Source organism: Paramisgurnus dabryanus, chromosome 24 (assembly GCF_030506205.2).
Source record: "Paramisgurnus dabryanus chromosome 24, PD_genome_1.1, whole genome shotgun sequence".
NCBI lineage: Eukaryota > Metazoa > Chordata > Actinopteri > Cypriniformes > Cobitidae > Paramisgurnus > Paramisgurnus dabryanus.
Window position 1 is genome coordinate 6,384,820 of NC_133360.1, and position 16,698 is coordinate 6,401,517.

General features: G+C 32.7%; 1 protein-coding gene across 1 annotated transcript; it reads right to left on the minus strand.

The window, feature by feature from the left end:
• Positions 1 to 319: 319 nt before the first annotated feature.
• gipc3 (GIPC PDZ domain containing family, member 3) lies at positions 320 to 16,108 on the minus strand. Its single transcript, XM_065244416.1, has 7 exons — positions 14,690 to 16,108; positions 12,351 to 12,536; positions 10,786 to 10,966; positions 5,283 to 5,392; positions 4,957 to 5,038; positions 4,631 to 4,784; positions 320 to 733 (listed from the first exon to the last, which is right to left on the minus strand). The coding sequence occupies exons 1-6, from the start codon at positions 14,987 to 14,989 to the stop codon at positions 4,633 to 4,635; spliced, it is 1,011 nt and encodes a 336-aa protein (XP_065100488.1). The 5' UTR covers positions 14,990 to 16,108; the 3' UTR covers positions 320 to 733; positions 4,631 to 4,632.
• Between the last annotated feature and the right edge of the window lie 590 nt (positions 16,109 to 16,698).

Consider the following 16,698-nt stretch of genomic DNA (forward strand, 5'->3'; position numbering starts at 1 on the left):
ATGCTTCCTTGTCATGATAATTTCCTGTAATATATTTATGTCATTGTTTTCCTCGGTGTGTCAGCCAACATGTTGCATCAGAGTCATTATTAAACCCAGTTTTGTTTCATTTGCTTTAGCCTGTCAGAATTGTGCATAACTGAATGACATTTCAGATAATAGAAAACATAACCATTCCAATAAGTACAAGACGTACGATATGTTACAGCTTTTTTATTTGTACATTCATTAAAATGTCACATCAGGTCATCTTAAAAGTAAAACATGTAAATGTGAAACAAGAAATGTACTACGCATTGCTACTGTATGTCCCCTTCTCTTTTAAGGTTTATAAGCATTACAAGTATTCACATGTGTCCGGATTTGATGATTTATATTTACACAAATCGTTTATGTCACAAGAACTATCATTAATCTTAAAAGATCATTCATTTTGTATTGCTTGCAACATCTGTATGTATCTATTCATAAAAACAAAATTTCTTTTAAAAGCAAAGACAACTAATGTATAACCTACAGCCCTACTATATAGTCAAAAACATCGTAATACTTCAAGTCAAATTTGTTGCGATACATGATTAAAGGTTTAAACGTAAGAAAATGTGGAGGACCATTTGATCTGAACCATTCAGCCTTGACAATTTCCATTCCTCAGGATCAGTACGGGAATCGGGAGGTTTGTGTATGAAGATAGTCAACAGAGGTCACAAATCATCCGTAACGATCAGATACACTGAGAAACAGACAAGAAACATGTGCTTCTGTGAGATATCAGGAGGCCATGAACCACAGACCCAAATCTTCAAACGCTTCTGACGGTTCAGCGTCATGTAAAAATATACTGTACTGTAAGTGTCTCTGTTTCTGTGAAGGACCAATACTCAATAATAAAGACCTTATGGGATAAGCTTTGTGTGTCTGTAAATATTATATATGTCATTTAAGTAAAAAAATGTAAATATTTAGACCAGATTATAAAAAGAAATATATGGGTAGATTCCCGGTCAGGGCTTATCGTACTCCAAGACTTAAATGCATGTTTGAGCTGGTTTCATTTAAAGATGATTCTTCATTTAGTATGATTATTAAAACATACACAGAGTTTAAAATAATTAAATAACATTTTGGCTTCAGTTTTTTTATAAATTGGGTAAATGGATTATCTAGTGGATTATCGTGGTATTGCAGATTAACATAAAAGTTCATCAGGAACACATTTTTATGCAAATGTTTTATTTTTATTGACAAGATAACTCGTCAATGGCAGGGAAAGAGTTAATAAGGCATAGTCCTGGATTAACCTAAACCCTGTCTGGGAAACGGCCACATAAAGTTTGGCTAGTGTTCCCCTACTTAAAGATCTTCTGGACCCCAAAATCCAGTGAGAAATGCCAACACGATGTCATGGCAATTTGTAAGTATTTTACGAGATACTATGCTAATTTGTATGAATTGAAACAAAATATTTGTACGTTTTCCGATCGACTTGACCCCTTGAAATCACTGAGAGCTTGAAATCGTGATCGACTTTATTTCCGTATTGTGACGTATTTCCAAGTGAAACAGAATATCACACAAGAAAATTAGCGGGCGTGTCTTGTGTTTTTTCACTGTGAATTTATTGGATATAGATGGTTTCATCGGACGCACGTGATACACGTCTGGATCCGAACCTTACTTCCGGTTTCGTTTTTTTAATGGTCTGACTAGTTGCTAAACTGATCTCTTGAACAAATGCCTCGTCAAAAATAACAAATGTTTGGTTTCCTAGGTAATCTATGTGTTGTTTTGTTTGCTTGTTATATAAATAAACTATGTTTAAAGAATTTGTTGTTATTTATTATCAGCGGAGTTTACCGGAAGTTACGTGCGGACCGCGACAGCGGCTTGTTTATGTTGTTACCGCTGAAACGGTCTATAGAAAAGTAGGCGTTTCATTCAGAAATGGAACTCATAGCAGATTGACAGTTGGAGGGGGCGGGGTTAAGGGATGCTCCGCCCAAGCTGTCTAGCTGACATCATAAGAGAATGATCTCCACAAGAGCGTGGAAATATATTTTTATTACAGTTTATGATGGAGCATTAATTAAAAAAAAATATGAGTTGCACAGATAAATTGTTTATGATGAACACGGCAAGATTTCATTAAAAATAAGGTGAACACTTTACTTGAATGGGTGTTTATAAGACTGACATGACACCTTCACAATCATGACATGACACGTGGCATGAACATGAAGGAGATTTTATGCACTTTTATGACAACTATCATTAAGTGTCATTTGTTCAATTGTGTCATTTTTAATGCAAAGATGACATTGTTTGAGATGTCTTTGTCTTGACAACTTGACATAAACCGATACATCATAACTTGTCATAAATCTGTCAATAAACATGACATAGCAGAATAATTATCAAACTTAAGAAACACCTAGCTTTATGGGTTAAAATTACATTAAACTACCATTTAAATGGCATTAAGTGTTAACACTATGTCAAATAATTTAAATACCTTAACAAAATGTAACAGACACGTCAAAAAATTATACTTAACTTTATGTCTGTGCACAATACATAAAAAACTGACAGCTAACAGAACAGGGATCTGCAATTTTCTGACATAGAAGAAAAACTAACAAAACATTTAATTGATTTAATTCATTAATTTAATGTAATTAAATGTTTTCCCAGCGATTTGGACCAAACGTTGCATGGCTTAACCATTATTGTACTGATTTAATTTAATTTTAGGTGAATTGGTCTCCAAATGAAATAATATATCATTTTATCAATTTTAATTTTATTAAATTATTGATATTATTTGTTAAACACATGGAGGGAACTTTAGATAACATTATGAACTAAATAATATTAATGGCGTTGTTATAAAACTATTTGACAGAGTATTAACACTTAATGACATTTTAATGACAAATTATATTTGTATCACTGTAGTTGAGGTCAAGAAAAATATTTATGACACTGTTATAAAACTATATGACAGAGTATTAACACTTAATGACATTATAATGACGCATTATATTTGTACCGCTGTAGTTGAGGTCAAGAAAAATATTCATGATGTTGTTATAAAACTATTTGACAGAGTATTAACACTTAATGACATTTTAATGACAAATTATATTTTTACCACTGTAGTTGAGGTCAAGAAAAATATTTATGACACTGTTATAAAACTATATGACAGAGTATTAACACTTAATGACATTATAATGACGCATTATATTTGTACCGCTGTAGTTGAGGTCAAGAAAAATATTCATGATGTTGTTATAAAACTTTTTGACAGAGTATTAACACTTAATGACATTTTAATTACAAATTATATTTGTATCACTGTAGTTGAGGTCAAGAAAAATATTTATGATGCTGTTATAAAACTATATGACAGAGTATTAACACTTAATGACATTTTAATGCCAAATTATATTTGTACCGCTGTAGTTGAGGTCAAGAAAAATATTCATGACGTTGTTATAAAACTATTTGACAGAGTATTAACACTTAATGACATTTTAATGACAAATTATATTTGTACCACTGTAGTTGAGGTCAAGAAAAATATTTATGACACTGTAATAAAACTTTTTGACAGAGTATTAACACTTAATGACATTTTAATGACAAATTCAATTTGTATCACTGTAGTTGAGGTCAAGAAAAATATTCATGACGCTGTTATAAAACTTTTTGACAGAGTATTAACACTTAATGACATTTTAATGACAAATTATATTTGTACCACTGTAGTTGAGGTCAAGAAAAATATTCATGACGCTGTTATAAAACTATATGAAAGAGTATTAACACTTAATGACATTTTAATGGCAAATTATATTTGTATCACTGTAGTTGAGGTCAAGAAAAATATTTATGACACTGTAATAAAACTTTTTGACAGAGTATTAACACTAAATGACATTTTAATGGCAAATTATATTTGAATCACTGTAGTTGAGGTCAAGAAAAATATTTATGACGCTGTTGTAAAACTATATGACAGAGGATTAAAACCTTAATGACATTTTAATGACAAATTATATTTGTACAACTGTAGTTGAGGTCAAGAAAAATATTTATGATGCTGTAATAAAACTTTTTGACAGAGTATTAACACTTAATGACTTTTAAATGACAAATTCAATTTGTATCACTGTAGTTGAGGTCAAAAAAAATATTTATGACGCCATTATAAAACTATATGACACAGTATTAACCTTAATTAGAAATTCAATTTGTATCACTGGTAAAAAGTGGTCAGTTGTGTTGTCTTGGTAATGTTGTCAAGTTGTTATGACAAGTTATGATGTATTGATTAATGTCAAGTTGTCATAACAAAGACATCTCAAACAATATGTCAACTTTGCATTAAAAGCGACATAATTGAATGAATGACACTTAATGAAAATGGTCATAAACCTCCATAAAATCTCCTTCATGTTCATGGCACGTGTGATGTCATTCTTATGAACACCCCTTCAAGTAAAGTGTTACCAAAATGAGAACTGTCAAGTTTTGATTTTATGGGGACGTTAAGTAGATCCGTGAGAAATGTTGTATAGCACCAAATAAACATTTATCTTACATGATATGATAAACTTTAAGTTACCTCTAAATCCGTCCGTTCTTAACGTCACCAAGAGCGCCCCACACTTCAAACAGAAAGACGTCGGGAAAGCCGAAGTCTCCCAGAACGGAGTCGAGCGCCTCTGCAAAATCGTCCGGGTTGTTTTTGTCCCTTCCAGCTTCCACTATGGTGGTCGCTGTTGAACAATGCACAGCATGACATGGGAAAAATTAGATGAAGTCTGGCTTAAGTAAACTTCTCTCAAATACTTTGTTGCTATATTTCTGCTTTTCCTAACATAAACTTTCCATCATTTGGTTTGTTTTATGAAAGAATTCTTGTAGGGGAAAATGTCAAAATTCTCTCACCGAGCTCCTGGTCCCGGATTCCCATGTAGCTCTCCAAAAGCTCATCCACCTTCCTGATGGCCTTGTCTTCAAACTCATTGGGCTGGTAAGAGATGAATGGTTTTTGAGTTCAAGAACAAAATTGTATTTACAGAATTCACCTTGTAATCACTGTTCACTTTGCTTACATAATATTAGTTATCGTTATTTAGGCAAAAATGACATGTAACCAAAATCAAGTTTATTTTATAAAGGAGTGAGTTCTCATAGCCAGACTACATCAGTTGACCTAGATAATAAAACGACGGCTATTGTTTGCGTATAAGTTTCTCACACCCTAAACTCACCATTTCCTGAACCGTCGCTGCTCCTTTGGACCGTAGCCGAAGGGTCTCCTTCCCGCTCACCATTTTGCCCTCGCTGGACTTGGGCGCTCTCGTTCTCTGGCCTATCATGTCTAATCGAGACAGAATGTTCAATAGAAGCACTTAGGTTTATGAGTAAACAATGTCAGACCAACTGATTGCCATCTGGCTTGCGTGTTTACGTGGCTGCAACAGGAAAACAGATGAAATCACCAAAGCAACTGATGAAAACAAATTCCCATGCATCTCAGTCTCGCCTAAAGTTTCCTGTTTGCGGCTGAAACCGTACCGCATCCTCTCGTGTGTGATGGTAAATTCATGCATTATATGATTGGATATTATTTAGACACATCAATGCGACAAAATGACGCATGGCTGTACTGCACGCAGACGAGAGAAATGGGATTCCTTCAAGTGAATCACTGTGTTTGTCTCTACATAGCATCTGAGATCTCTTAAATCAGAAATGTTACGTTAATTCTGCTTTTTACAGATTTTGATCGTGCTTTTGTTGCATTTAGTATAAATTGCTTATCATATTAAGTCTTTGAAGTCTTGTGGTACTGCACAGACATCGCTCTTGATGTCACCACAGTCTGAAAATTACCCAAATAACTTTTAACTGAACCTGACGTCCATACTTTTTTTTAAAGAAAGACCCAACACGAGATAAACAACACTTTTGTGAAGATAAAAGTGCCCTGACGTGGCGCTAAGCACATTTCAATGTTAAAGACAGATTTTATGAATATGGACTTTGCTGTGTGCGTACACGCACTTTACGATCAAATTTGTGCGTATGCACACTTTATACATGAGACCAATAGTCTTATTACTGGAAAATGAATCAAATCACAAATGAACTACAAAATGCAACAAAAAAAAAAACTTTTCTTGTAGCCCATGGTTTAAATTTTTTTGTCAGCCGAACCTCCTCTACCTAAAATTTTTCTTGAAGTACCCCTCAAGATTTTACATAATTTTTTTAAATAATTTAATAGCACATTTGCATAATTAACTTTTAAGATTTTTCACTTTTAATCAGTAGTACCTTACATAGGTATTGTTATTATTACCTTCATCTGGTAATTTTTTGTCAACATGATCCCACGGCAAGTCGTGCTTTAGTCACAAAAAATTTTATTAATTTATTCGTGTCCGTGGCACAAGATACAGCTTTTTTTTGTGTCTTGAACACAAACGTCTTTTTCGTGTCACTCGGCATGAATTTCTATAAATAGTTTTGCATGTCAGTGGCAGGGCTTTCTTTTCATGTCATTTTATGTATTGTATCTACATTTTCTTTAATTAAGTGTTTATGAAAAAAGAAAACTTATTTCAAGAAAATTTCCCTTATTCCATTAGCAGATTTTTTTGCTTGTTTTAAGCACAAAATCACTTAAATTTGATATTTTTGGTCTAAAAACTAGACTTATTTTCTTGGGTCATTTTGCTCATCAAGAAAAAGCATCTTTATTTAAGAATTTTTAGATATTTTTACTGAAAAAAAGACAAAAAATACTAAGAATTTTTTTTCTTGAAAATAATTTTTTGCACTGCAGAAAACTGATTTTAACCACAAGCGACAATGGTAAGAAAAATAGGAAAAAACTATGAGAAAACAATACATAAAAGTACGGAGCCCCTAAGGGGACATGGATCAAAAATTAAATAAAGTTTAGTTTCATGTGCTCATGTGAAACTTTCATGTGCTTACGTGAAACCTTCATGTGCAGAATTTTTTTTTTAAGTTTAGTTTCGTGTGCTCTCATGAAACTCTCATTTGAAACTATCGTTTGCTCACGTGAAACTTTCATGTGCAGAATTTTTTTTTAAGTTTAGTTTCGCGTGCTCGCGTGAATTATCGTGTTCTCGCGTGAAACTATCGCGCGTGCACGTGAAACTTTCGCTTTCACGTGCGCGCGCGATAGTTTCAGGTGAGCACGCTATAGTTTCACGCGAGCACGCGAAACTAAACTTTAAAAAAAATTCTGCACATGAAAGTTTCAAGTGAGCACATGAAACTAAACTTTTGATTTTTTTACTCCAATGTCACTTTAGGGGCTCGGTATAAAAGTCGTGCCACGGACACGAAAAACAATTTATAGACATTTGTGCAAGTTACATGAAAAAAAATATTCGTGCTCCAGTGCATGAAAGAAAGCTAAATTTCGTGTCATGGACACAAATAAATTAATCAAATTTTTCATGACTATAACACGACTTTCCGTGAGATCAGTCTGTTTTTTGTAATGTTGTGCAATGTTCACATGACATGCAGATTAAACAAAAAATCTCTCTTTCGTTAGTAAAAATCTACTTTATTAGTAGATGTTTTGTTTACATTTTTTATTTTAAAATAATTTATTTGCATCTTATGCTTTAATTAATAAATTAATAAATGTTTTTTCATCAACTCATAAACCCCCTGCAATTCCATCGTGAACCACTAGGTGTTTGCGAACCCCAGTTTGGAAACCCTGCTGTAGCTCAGTTTGATAAAAAATATACAGCTTGAATACACTTTGATAAAAGCGTCTGCCAAATACATAAATGTCATATAAATTCGAGATCCCAACCCTGCCGCATAATATCGTCAAATTAGCCAGCAGACAAATTTTGGTGTCAGCCATTTTCCTCCATATGGCTTTGATCTTGTATGCACAAACACAGTGGGAGAATTCAGTGTGCATTCGAGAGTATAATTAGCTGCGTTTCTCACAAAAAAGCTAATCCATCATCCTAAAACATCCAATTAGCTAATGCTATAATGATAATCAAAGACCTTTCAATTATTAACAGCAGTAACGTTCGCACAATAGACCGAGAGAGAGAGAGAGATGGAGATTAGTGTTTGTTTTTCTAGCACAGGGACCTGTGGGAGGAAAGCAGTCATCTAATTATTAGTATTTAACACTTTGAGTCTGTAATTATGGCAGAGGACCTGTGTGCAAGCAAAGCAATTACAAACTAATTTATGAAGGCCCTGTAGTTCATGTAGTTTCAAATATGGGTATGCACGGAGATTAAACAGAGCCCACCTGTACGATTCATTTGCGTACGGTCAAATACGGCTAACATTTTTGTTGAAAATGAAATGTGATCCTGTCTGTGAAATCCTTTGAAGTTTGATTACTTACTGTATGTTTTTTACATTACAAATCTGGAAAAAAAGTCTTAGGAGGTCAAGCTGGGTTTTCACAGGCAGGGTCACAAATGTTTAAACTAGGTCGGACAATGAGTCCTTTTGCTTTTAACCAGACGTAAAGCATTTACATTTATACAATTGTCACTTTTAATGTGACTCGAACCCATGTATTGCTACAATAATCTACCAACTGAGCTACATAAACACTCCCTGACTTTGGGTTACGTGATAGGATATCATGTGGGTTTAATGTAAAGTTTATTCTTTTTAAAACAAAGGGAATATTAAAAAAATAATCAAGTGTTTAAGGCTACAGGATATTAACTTTTGAAAAAAACATCCTGTCTACAAAGAGGTTTTTATTGTAATGGTAAGAGGGGAAATTCAGCACCTCATTTAATCATCTGAAAACATTTCCTTTATAAAATTGGTGTCTTTTCCGTTTTTCCTTCCCATTTCCTAATCTGTACTGTAAGGTCATTGCAATGTAAAATTTGATGCCAAGGACTCCCAAATATATATATATATATATATGCTCTGGAAAAAATAAACAATTAAGAGACAACTTCAAGATTATTTAGTTTTTCTGCATTTTACTATATAGAGATTTGCGTTTAAGCAATATCATGTTTGTTTAATCCTGTCATCTATCGAAAGCATTTCTGCCAAATTCCTAATAAAAATTATGTTTTTATTTGCACAGATTTGCAGGAAACTGAAAACAGACAAACTAACAAGAAGCAATGTTTTCAGATCTTAAATACTTCAAAGAAAACAAGTTTATATTCATTTTAAACAGCACAATCCTACTGTTTTTACGTGTATTTTAGGAATAGTTAAAAAAATGCATATTTGATGGAATAACCCTGATTTGAATCACATCTTTCATTTGTCTTTTACATTGCTCTTGGATGACTTTACGTCCCTCCTGAAGTTTGCTTTTATTGAAATTCAACCAATACTGGACTGAAACTGGAGTGGCCTATTATATATTTACATATTTTTATGTAAAACAAATATATAATTGGCCACACTTTGCGTAAAGCTGGATGTATGAACCTGAATACATTTTTTTAACTTTTTTTATATGTACTGCAGAAAGTATATCAGATTTACAAAGAAGTCTTACGCACCCCAGTGAGATAAAGGGGACACTATTAGGGGGAAAAATCACTAGGAAGATACAAAACAAATATGTTTTTAGCCAGAAATGAGAGTTAAACACCTTTAAATAAATACATTTCATCTTTTTTCTCTGAAATTTTATGGGAACCCCATAGAAGGGTTAGTAGTGGGGGTCCCCCGACTTTCTTACAAAGTATTTTTGTCTTGTTTTCGGTAATAATATCTAAAAATTCTTAAATTAAGATCTATTACCTTGATGAGCAAAATGACCTAGGAAAAGAAGTCTAGTTTTTAAACAAAAAATATCAAATGTAAGTGAATTTGTGCTTAAAACCAGCAAAAAAAAATCTGCCAATGGAATAAGAAAAATATTCTTGAATTAATTGTTTATGAAAAAAGTAAACTTGTTTTAAGCACTAATTTACTTAAAGTTTATAATTTTTGTATTATTTTCCTATTTTGCTCATCAAGAAAATACATATTAATTTAAGAATTTTTTGCTATTTTTACTGAAAATAAGACAAAAATACTATGTAAGAAAGTAATTTTTGCAGCGTGAAAACCCCATCGTAGACTTAATAGATATGGTTTCAAAACTGGGATTTGTTTTTACTTAATTCTGTAACGTATTATGTTTAAAAAAAAAAAAAAACATTGTTGCTTGTTATATAAGCAGGAAACAACTAGATTTGTCAAATATCGTTCACTGTATGTGTTGTTACGCTGTTTGACCACACGATGGAGACTCTTCAATATAGAGTCTCTAATGATACTGTACAGTGCCCTCCATAACTATTGGGACAATAAAATGCAAAATTTCTCTGTTTGCAGTGGAGTCAAGAAATGTCTAAACATTAACTTTACAGAATATGAGACAAAAGTACAGAATGTCACAATAATATTTTTTATCTATGTTAATATACATCTAATATATCTATATAATATATATCTAATGTGAGCATATTGAGAGTATTGTCTGACAAGTGTTAAGTGATGTAACTGCGTCCTAATGCATTTATTGTTCAGTGTTCACACATCAAAAGGTTATTGTTGTTTGTTGGTAAAGCATGTGTTGAAACATAATCAAATGTTAATAAAATCTCCACTGCAAACAGAGAAATGTTGCCTTTACTGTCCTAATACTGACGGAGTGCACCGTATATCTCTAATGCTTATGTGATCTGCAGTCAGGAGTTTAGATGAGAAACTCACCAAAGGCTTTTTTGGGCTCCACAAGACGCAGTGTGAATGGATTTCCTCTTGTCTGCTCCTTCAGCATTTTTGCAACTTCATAATGCCGACATCCCACAATGCTCTGGTCATTGACGGCCTCAATGTGATCGCCAACACACACCGATTTTATTCTGTCAATGGTGCTGCCTTCCTTTATCCTCTGGAAACATATAACATTACATATAACAACATTTACATAACATAACATTTTATATGCCATATAACATAACAAATAACATGTGACATAACATACAACATAACAAATAGCACATAACATTTAACACAATTTATAACATTTAACATAACAAATAACACATAACATTACATTTAACACAATGTATTACATTTGACAGAACTAATCATAATATAACATAACATAACAAATATCACATAATATAACATTTGACATAACATACAACGGTAACACTTTACTTGAAGCGGTGTTCATAAGACTGACATGACATCTTCATAATCATGACATGACACAAGATTTTATGCATGTTTATGACTGTCATTAAGTGTCATTTGTTCAATTATGTCATTTTTAATGCAAAGATGACATTATTTGAAATGCAACTTCATCCTAACTTGTTATGACAACTTGACATTTATCATGAATATTCTTCAGTTCATAATGGGTTTAAATAAAATGTCCAGGGGTTAGAGAAATAAAATCAATCATCCAATAATAATGATAATAATTAAAATTGATAAAATTATATTTTATTGCATTTGGAGAGCGATTCACCTAAAATTAAATTAAAACAGTACAATAATGGGTTAAGCCATGCAGTATTGGGTCCATATTGCTTGAAAAACTAATTAAATTAATTTAATATATATTAATATATATATATATATATATATATATATATATATATATATATATATATATATATATATATATTGTTTTTTCTTCTATGTCAGAAAATTATGTATTGTGCACATACATAAAGTTAATACTGAATTTGTGTCTTGGTTTTTATTTCAAAATTATATTTTTATTAAAGTCAAGATTGTCAAAATATTAAACTTGTTTCCTCATTAGTGTCCGGATAAGTATTGTAATCGCAATGCAAAAAATTACTTTCTTACTTAGTATTTTGCACAAATATCCATAAAATCTTAAATCAAGATGCATTTTTTTGATGCAAAAATGACCTAATTTTAAGACAAAACATATCAAGTTCAAGTGAACTTGTGCATAAAACAAGCAAAAAAATCTGCCAATGGGGTAAGCTAATTTTTCTTAATTTTTTTATTAAGTATTTAAGAAAAAAGTTTAAGATTTTTTGCTTACCCCATTGGCAGATTTTTTTGTTTGTTTTATGCACAAATTCACTTCAATTTGTATATATTACCTATTTTCTAAGGTCATTTTGCTCATCAAGAAAATGCATCTTGATTTAAAACAATATACACTGCAAAAAAATGTCACATTTAAGTGATTTTGTGGATAAAACAATCAAAAAGAAAGCAAGTAAGAAGAAAGTGATTTTTTGCAGTGCACTACAAGTCTGGTGTTATATTGTGTTAACACTTACTTTAATGAAAGCATATCCCGCCCCATTGTCTGTGATGGTCAGGCCAAGTGCATCCTCTGTCTTGATGACCTCAACCTCTTTGGTTTCTCCTCTCACGTGGGCGAATATAAAGTCATCCAGGCCTATCTGACCTCCTAAAAGCTTCTGCATGTCAACTTTATGGGAATTCAATGTGCAGAAAAGGATCTTGGAAAACAGAAACAGACATTAAAACTTATATTCATGTTAGTGACGTACAAAGAAAACGAAACCTTTTCCAGTGTTTTCCATAGTGAACCCAGTCACATACAGGACTGATACGGCAGAGGGCGCTGTTGAGTCTTAGACATACATGTCACCTACAGGGGTCGCTGTGGTGCAATATAAACTGAGATCCTAGTTAATTATATACAATTTTACGATTGTTTTATTCTTTATATAGGTGAAAACATAAAGCATATATAGCTTTTGCCTGTTTTTTGAGAGTGTCATTGTGTTTTGAAGCATGCATGCTTATAAAACCTTATCAGCTCCTGACAATAAACTTTTGACCTATATGAAGCACCTACTGTAGATAGAGGTTTAATAAACACTTGCATGCTGGTGTCTCATATCCTTGAACTCTGAGTTAGTGGTGAAGGGGCTTGATAAAAAGATCTTGAAGGACATCTTCTAGCCTTTGTGATTTTTACAGTGCCCAAAAGTTATCAGTTTTGCAAGGTCTAATATACAAGGCCACAACAATCAAAAAATAAATTTCTTTGGCCAAAAATATGCTAAATACATTTTTTAGAAGGAAACGCTTTTTGAAGTTGAAAATATATTTAGTTTTTAACCTTCATATATAAACATATATTATTAAATGTATTTCAGTGGCAACAAATACATTTCTAATTTTACAACCCATATGGCAAAGAAAAAAGATTTTCCGGACCAAAATATAAAAGTGTGTTTAAAATATATATGGTATGTATAAAATATAAAATTATAAGTATATTTTTGCAGTTGAAATTATATTTAATTTTAATATTTAAAAAAAAACTGTTATGTTTAACATACAAAGTTTTTCTTCCAATGCAACTTGAATATAAATGCTTTAAAATACATTTATTTATTTCGAAATATACAAAAATGGCCAAAAAAATATATTTGTTAAAAAATTTGTAAACATATTTCAAAATAATATATTTCAGTACATATATTTTTGGCCATTTTTGTATATTTTTATATATTGAAATATACTTCAATTATATTTAAAAATATATTTTTTGCCATATGGGATTGTAAGAGGCACTGATCTAAAAAAAACTATTGTGTATAATTTTTTGTATTACTTTGTTTAATCATTTGTTACCTCCCATACGGCAAAAATATATATTTTCAAATATATTTCAAAATCTTAAAAAATTGCCAAAAATTATTTTAAAAATGAAAAATAATTAATATACTTAAATATAAAGCATTTAAAATATATTTAGCCCACTTATTTCAATCCAAGCAAATAAATTCACTTCACATTGAAAGAAAAAACTTTGTTACAAACCTGTGAACAAAAGGATTAAAATTAAATATTTTTTTCACTGAAAAATATACTCATTTAAATGAACTTTACTGATAATAAAATGTATTTAGAAAATATTTAAAATATAATTATTATATACTTTTTTCCTGTATGGGGCCCCTGAAATACATTATAAAATATATGTTGATATATGAATGTTAAAACTAAATATAATTTCAAATTCAAAAATATATTTTATTAAGCTTTACTTTCTACAAAAAAATGTATTTAGCATATATTTAAAAAAATATTTTTGGCCATATAATGTATATATATATATATATTTTATTTTGTGTATGCGTTTGCTTTGCACAAAGACATTTGCTGAATGCATACATGTAACAAAATCATTATTTTACATATAATAGTTCATAATTTATACTCTTTTTAACAGGAATATAAGAAAGCATTTTGGCATTTTTTTTGGTGTTTTTCGTATTATTATTATTTTTTTTGTTGTTGTTGTTAGACCTAATAATAAAAATGGCTTGTATTTCCTAATGCATAACATCTCCTTTAGTCTTCACCCAAAAACCAAACATGAGATTGACTAACGGATGACACATTTGTTAGACTTCACATTAAAATTCATTTCTTCAGGTAGGCCTATACATTTCAACACAATGTGTTTTTCCTAGGATTCAAACTCTTGACCTTTGCACCGTTAACTTAATGTTCAACCGAGCTACATGAACAAGAATACACATACATCCATAATATACATCCAAAGTGAGGCCAGACGCCACAGCTCAGTGTCATTCAAAAATACAATATGGTGACATTGACTCGATCACCATACCTCAGATGCTGAGATGTTGAAGACCTCTGCAATCTTGCCGTACAGTTCCTTCACATTGGTGAATCCATGAATACGGGCCGTCGGGCTCCCGTGAGCCAACTGCGTGTGAAAAACCAACTTCGCCCTGGGACACGGAGGAGGCCCGGATGGCATATCTTCCTGGGATAGCGGTGGCGCTGATGGGGCCACTCCCTGGTTCTCCTCATCTACCACCAAACCTTTAGCGTCCCTTACGTCCGGACTCATGGCCTCTCCGTTGGGCTCCCGGTCATACGTCGTCTTCTCCGAGTCCTGCTGCATGTTGAAGACGGAGGCGTATGCGGGCGCCTGTAGTTCAGTCTGGCCAGTTAAATTAAAGATGAGGGTAGCCGAGCAACGCTGAACAGCTGAGCGATTTTGGGCGCTGCTTGGTGGAAACCCAAAACCACCTGAGCTGGAGATCTTATGGGTGACACTGGAGACCTGAACAGGGCTCTTCAAAGAACCGACACATCACACCGACCCGGCACCTGAAGTGAGGTGACAGAGTCGAGGACGTGTTGACCATCTGGCTACAGAACTGGCAGATCTTCATAATAAAGATCTGGTGTTGGTCTATTGTGTGTGCATTGTGTGCGGTTGGGGGTAAAGACTATAAATGTGGGTAAAACCCAGCATTTTTAGAGTTCATGTTGTTGCAAACCTGCTATTATATTTTTTGCATTGAGCTAGAAAGGTCATGGGTTTGATCCCATACGAAATGTATAGATTGAATGCACTGAGCATTGCTTTGGATAAAAGCTGCCAAATGCATAAATGCGATGTCAAATGTGAGGTAATGAACAAGCCTGTAACTTTAATATTAAACATTAGTACATGCATGAGAGATTTTTTGACTAGGACAAGTAAGCGATCACCTACTAGCAACCATGCAGATCATCCTGGCATACAAAAGCAATTAAATGTGTTGAAAGCTCAGGTTCACTTCATGTTCAGACAATAGTAGCACAAAGTGTATATGGGATTTTGCTGAATAAATGAGCAACATCAAAGGTCAAACAGCATCATTATATCAGGAACTGGCTGTAGGCCTGATGTTTGTCCTGTAACGGGTACAGCGCCTCCTCTGTGCATTTTGTAATCTGATCCGGTGTGTCAACTCCTTCCCCTCTCCACATATACAGACTGTACACAGACTTCATGCTCGGCCCTCGCTATGTTTTATGCATAATAGGGCGTGTGCGGGTCGTATGATGTCATGTGACACGGTCATGTGATGAAAGCAAAGGGATCTGACAATAGAAGGTCTGAGAAAGACTGTGATAAAGTGGATCTGTACGTTGCGGTGCAGGATACGAGGACTAGAGTATGTAGCTTGAGGGGTGGATATTTCATGTTTGAGGCTAAACCTGACTGACACTATTGTAAAAAAGATACAAAAGAGAGATTTAGTGATTTAGATAAAAGGACAGAGAGACGGATACATGCATAAATAGAAACATAGTGAATTATAGCATTTATTAGTCATTAATAATTAGATTAATTACAGTTTTTCTCAGTCACTTTGGTACATTTCTCAGATCTGAATTGAAATTCTCAAAACTACCTGTTCAATTTTCACATCATTGTGTCACTTGTGCATATTAAAAAAGCAGTTTCTCATTTCTTTGAACAAGTTGCAAATGCTTTGGTACATCCATGCAAATAATTATATACAATTCTCTGCTTTTTCCTACATAATCAATTGCTTATGTCATATTGATCAAAATATATTATAATGGGTCTCTGTTGAATAGTCTCACCCCCCACAACATTTAGGCATTAGTTCATAGCATAAGTCTTTACATGCAAAATGGTTGAACAAGTTGTCATAATACAGGATATAGTCAAACATATTTCTATACATTTCCATTAGACGTTTTTTCCTAAATCTGTCCTGAATTGGTAAATTGCTCCCAGGTGAATCTTGACTTTCTCTAACAGACATAAACGTCCACAACAAGCGAAAACCAAGACGTTGAAATGATGGC

Bases quoted from the DNA above. Each gene is read 5' to 3' on its own strand.
- gipc3 (XM_065244416.1), bottom strand. From the start codon at position 14,989: ATGCAGCAGGACTCGGAGAAGACGACGTATGACCGGGAGCCCAACGGA. The intron at 12,537-14,689 runs GTATGGTGATCG...CTGTTTTCCAAG, and splicing joins TCAACATCTCAGCATCTGAG to ATCCTTTTCTGCACATTGAA. The intron at 5,393-10,785 runs GTGAGTTTCTCA...TGTCTCGATTAG, and splicing joins GGAGCCCAAAAAAGCCTTTG to ACATGATAGGCCAGAGAACG.